Genomic DNA, 5283 nt, shown 5'->3' on the forward strand with positions numbered 1-5283 from the left:
GGGGGGGGGTTCATTTAGCCTTGCTGGGAAGCATGTGAAGGAAGGTCCAGCAGAAGGCAGCCTAAAAGTAACTGAGCCGTCCATGTTTTCCTCCCTGTCCTCAGGAGATATCTGCGTGACAAGGCCCAGGACCCCCACGGGGGCTGGATCAGAGGAAACCAACCCCGGGAGATGACACAGCCTCCTAGGATGAAGCGTCACTCTGCGTGATCCCTAAGTTGAACTCCATACCGCCACAGTACACATTTACTATTGCATCATCCAGAAGGTGTGCCCTGAGACATTCCTAGACTGCTTTATGTAGAAAGCCACTTTAGGCATCGTGAACTCGGATTTGAAGTCAGTAAGACATGGGTGGGAATACAACAGAAGGGACACTGCACATTTGTGGAGTGGATTGGGAGCTAGAGTGTACCAAGTGTTTGTGGATACAGAGGGTGGGAAGGGAAGGACCGAGGGGATCACGAGAATATCATCTGTCCTCCCTGCCCCCATATTTCTGTATGGTTGGAAATTCCTACAGATAAGGTCTGGAGTCCCGTGATAAGCTCCTTTGGCCCATGCTCACGGAAGGAGCATGGGGTTACAGGAGTTCACAAGAAGAGCAGGATCCTTAGGAAGCTGTTGCAGGAGGCCAGAGTCCACAGTGCTCTGCCTCACTGCTTGCTGGGGCCCAGGTAATGACCTGGATCACTTGCATCCTGGCATAAACAGTGAGCAGCAGTGGTGGCATGTGAGCCCGTCCTGGCCCTTCCTCTGTGTTGTAGCCTGTATCCATCAGCAAGTGCAGTGGGCCTCTTTGGAGGATCAGACAGATTCGGAATTTGTTTTACACAGGCATGCATGACATACACACTGCTGATAGGAAACAGACTGGCTCAAGGCAGAAGCATTCAGTAACACAGTAGCCAATCCTCCACTACACGCCCACACAAAAACCAGACACCACACACACACACACACACACACACACACACACACAAAATATACACACCACACCCACAACCCCCCCACACCACACACACCATACACACAAAACACACCACAACACACACAAAACATACACACACTCCACATTCCCCCACACCCCCTCACACACAAAAAACCATACACACCACACCCACACACTCCCACACCACACACACCATACACACAAAACACACCACAACACACACACACAAAACACGCATGGAAATGGGCCAGGGAGAAGAATGTGATGAGATTCCACTGAGATGGCTAGGGAGAAGGAATTCTGTTGAGAGGCAGCATATGGGGGAACATGAACAGAAGAGCTATGCTACAGATGAGTGTGAACTTAGGGATGGGCAAGGTACCATCCAGGCCATCGAGTAGCTGTTTTAATTTCCTATGCGCTTAAGACTGTGTCGATTAAGATTAGGCCACAGAGCTCGTGTGCAAGAGAGTTCTGTGGTCTGGGGTCGCTTGTTAGTACAGTGCCCATCACAGGCAGATAGGGATGTGCAGGGTGTCCTGCAGGCTTAAGGTTGCAGCATGGGGGTGCACAATTCCAACAGAGGCACTTGCCTACTCTGTTGCTCTCCACTTGATACTGCTGAGTCTGCCAATTAGTAAGCATTTCTCCACAATGAAGTGCTTTCTCTTTGGGGCTCTCCCCAGGTGTGCCCTGTGAACACTTGATCCCATAGTGAGGTCCAGACTGGAGTTGGGAACAAGAGACCTGAACCAAAAGATTGGAGTCACAGGGGTGGGGGTCGGGGTGGGGGACTGGGACAGGAGGAGGCCAGCAGCTATGGCAGCAGCCACCCTTACTTGCAAATCACCATGAACATTTCCCCAGCCCCATTGCTCTTCAACTATTGCTAACACACTGGCCTGGAAGGCAAGTGCACTAGGTGTCCACAGGCTTCCTGGGGTTGGCAGTGCAGGGCTACCTCCCTAGGAAAGAAAATAGTGAGGCTGGCTGGCTCCCACATCCCCAGGGAATCCCAGTGGGCCCCAAGTCACTGACTGGGTGGGCCAGAAAACACACAAGCCTTGTAACGACACCCACCTCTCTGGGTGGATGTTCGCCACCCCAGCCTCAGATGGAGGAACAAAATTGTTGTGACTGACTCCCACAGATGCTCTGGAACCTTCCATACCTTCTCCCACATCCTCCCTTCTGTAGAACAGACTTTGCGAGCTCCCTTGATTTCTCATGCCTTGCCTCACTGAGGTGCTGCTTCCTTGTCCACAAGAGGCCATCTCCTTCCTAATGCAGCTCTGCTTTCCTCTCCCACCCTACAGGATACGCCCGCACCACCCTGAGCGACCTCAGTCAGTTCAAACTTCTCTACCAGATTCTGGAGGGAGGACAGCACCACAGGCAGGAGAGCAGAGCCGGAGAGGACCAGCGGACAGTCACAGTGCCCAGAACAACCAAAGGAGTCACCCTGTCCCGATCAGCACAGCCCCAGAGTCCAGTCGCCATGGCCTCTGCAGAGTATGTGCTCTGTGGCTGGAAGGGCCAGCTGTGGCCTGCGAGGGTGTTGTCCAGACCCAGGACCCTAGCCCATAGTAAGAGGAGAGGGGCGCCCTTCCTGGAGGTCCAAATACTGCCTGCGGGTGAGAAGACTAGAGTGAGGAGCACCGAGGTGAGGCCCCTAACCAAGTCTGAAATCATAAGCATCGCCTCCTTGGCAGGAAAGAAGTCACAGGGCAGTGGCTCGCCAGGGCAGACCAGGGCATACAGGAGAGCCCTCAAGGTGGCCCTGGATGTTCTGGGCGAGGGAACCAGCTTGTTTCAAGGACGAAGAGCAGGCGGCCGAAGAACCAGCACCGTGGCTCCAAAGGTTCCGAAAGAGCAGGCCAGTTCCAGCAGCTCCAGCCGAGGCCAGTGCCCACGCCTGCGCCTCCAAGTGAGCAACCAGAAAGGCCCAGGGCTCTCCCAGGGGAGTCCTGGGAAGCGGGGCCGCCCCCCGGGTCCTGTGCTGATGGGCTCACAGAATGTGCCTGCAGTGCAAGGGGGGGAAGCCCAGGCCCACACTGCTGTAGGGCCCCCTGGCTTTGAAATGCAAGGAAATGTGTTAAGAGGCACCAGAGTGTGGCCAAGTTACTCTGAGGCACCTTTGGGGAATGCTGGTGGTAATCCAGGGAAGAGAAAGCCAGGCACATCCAAGCTCAGGTCTTTGCATGCCCCAGCCTCCAGGGAGGGTACCCGGGCTAAAAACGAGCAGCAGGTTGCCTCTGGGCCACCGAGGCGCATCTCTATCTCACCCAAAGCTCTCAAAGGAGTTCGGTGTGCTGACCTAAAGATCCGGGCAATTGGAGCTCAAAGGAAGACCGCCCTCCCAGAGAACAAGGACCATCCTGGACCCGGGACCCCGAAGCCAGACTCAAAGGGAGCATTGGCAGCCTGCATGCCTCCAATCCCGAGGCTGCGAAGGTCACGTCGCATAGCTAGTCGAAAAAGGAAGATCCGTGTGCCGTGTGCACAGTGCGGGCTCCCAGAATGGGAACCCCAAGTGCACTCAAAGGTGACTAACACCAGGTTCAAGAGGAGAGGGGCTGGAGTTCAAAAAGATGCCCAAGCCACCAACGTGGCTTCTGCCCAGGGGCCCAGTACCATTGAGCAAGGATCGCTGGTCTGGTTCAAATTTCAGGACCTTCCTTTCTGGCCAGCGGTGGTCAAGAGTGTCAGCATAAACGACCAGGTGGCGAGGGTGCTGTTGATCGAGGGCAACATGCAGTTTGAGCGCAGGGGTATCCGTGCCCCTCTCCGAAAGTTGAAGCACCTGGACTGTGGGGAGAAAATATCACTCGTGAGGAGAGCCAGCAGACTGTACGCCCAGGGCATCAACTGGTGCTTCTCAGTGATCGACCACTACAGAGAGGGCCTCGCCTGTGGCTCCGTCTTGGGCTCCTTTATGGACTATTACACCACCCAAGCCAGTTACCCGCTAAGGAGAGCCGTCCAGGAGGGCGACCTGCACATCGATTTCCCCAAGGTGAGCTATGCCGACTTGGAAGATTGGGAGGAGGAGACTGCCCTGGGTGGAAAGGGGCCCCTCAAGAAACTCCTGCCTGACCGCACGAGGGCCGCTTGGGACAGAGCCAACCAGAAGCTCGTGGACTTCATCGTGAAGAGAAAGGGGGCCGACCAGCACCTGCTGGACATCGTGAAGGGCAGAAAACCATCCAGGTGGCTGGACGAACTTTGGAAGTCAAAGAGGGAAGTCCTCTGCATTGAGACCTACCTGGAAGACGAGGACCAGCTGCATCTCGTGGCCAGACATTTACAAGAAATAGCCAAGGAAGCAGACGAGGCCCTACTCTCGAGGGCAAGAGGAGACAGAGTGCGGTTTACCATGGAGGTTCTTCTTCCAGAAGCAATCATCTGCTCCATCGCTGCCCTGGATGAGCTCAGCTACAAGGAAGCAGAAGAGAAGTACCTGCGTGGCCCACCCTTGCACTACCGTGAGAAAGAGCTATTCGACAAGACTGTCTTAAAGGTGGCCAGGAAGAGGTCAGCAGCCAGGATTCAAGCTGCCAGGGACCCTCCTGTGCCCACTCCTTAGAAGGGGGCGTCGTCCTCCTTTCAGCTGTCACCCCTGAGGCTCCCAAGACAGGAGACAGGAAGTGCCTCCAAACTGGAACATCTGGGAGATCTTGAGGGGTGCGCTATGGCTGCTGTTGTAGAAATTTAATCAAGCCGGGATGCTTCATAAAAAATGCCAGAAAGCAGGAGGTCCACTTATCCTTAAGATAAAGAGGTTTTACAAGAGTTCACAAAATAAACACCCATCCCCAAGGAATGCAGCTTCCTAAGGACATCTCCGGGGGAGCAGATCTCCCCCACCCCTCCTGCGAGTCACAGGTGTGTTATCCTAACCTGGAGGAGAAAAGTCAATAGAAACTAAAGAACAATGAACAAGATAAAGTATAACTCGCTCTGTGTTGTAATCTGTAACTAGCCCCCCACCCCCTTTGGAAGCTATAAAACCCTGTATAAAAACTGAAGTGCTTTGTTTCCCCGGGGTCGCTCTGGTCTCAATTACAGAGTGGACCCTGGTATACCAGTTCCAAATAAAAATCAACCTTGTGTTATTACAGCGGCCTCCTTGATTCCAAGCTAGTGGGGTTTCCATGCTGGTTATTACACTGTCAAAGCTCCTCACTAAGTGTTTCTTTACCCCCTCGAAATAAATGTTCACGTTTGCGCTTGACAGTGGAGATGTCTAAGTCCGCTCTACCTATCCTGTAAGCTTCAGTCCAGGCCTAGCCCTTTTGGCTCTTTCGCCTGTGCCCAAACACTCACAAGTC

The 5283-nt window shown here is 54.1% G+C and overlaps 1 protein-coding gene across 3 annotated transcripts in view; it reads left to right on the forward strand.

Annotated features, from left to right (window-relative positions):
* LOC116085912 (PWWP domain-containing DNA repair factor 3A-like) overlaps positions 1–4940 on the forward strand; it is an 11584-nt gene extending 6644 nt beyond the window's left edge. For all 3 annotated transcript variants that reach the window (XM_031363904.1, XM_031363890.1, XM_031363893.1), the window contains 2 exons: positions 105–268; positions 2269–4940. In XM_031363904.1, coding sequence (XP_031219764.1) covers positions 2451–4538 — 2088 coding nt within the window. In that variant the 5' untranslated portion in view covers positions 105–268; positions 2269–2450 and the 3' untranslated portion in view covers positions 4539–4940. The remainder of the gene's footprint in view (positions 1–104; positions 269–2268) is intronic.
* Positions 4941–5283: the final 343 nt, after the last annotated feature.

Source organism: Mastomys coucha, chromosome X (genome assembly GCF_008632895.1).
Source record: "Mastomys coucha isolate ucsf_1 chromosome X, UCSF_Mcou_1, whole genome shotgun sequence".
Classification (NCBI taxonomy): Eukaryota; Metazoa; Chordata; class Mammalia; order Rodentia; family Muridae; genus Mastomys; species Mastomys coucha.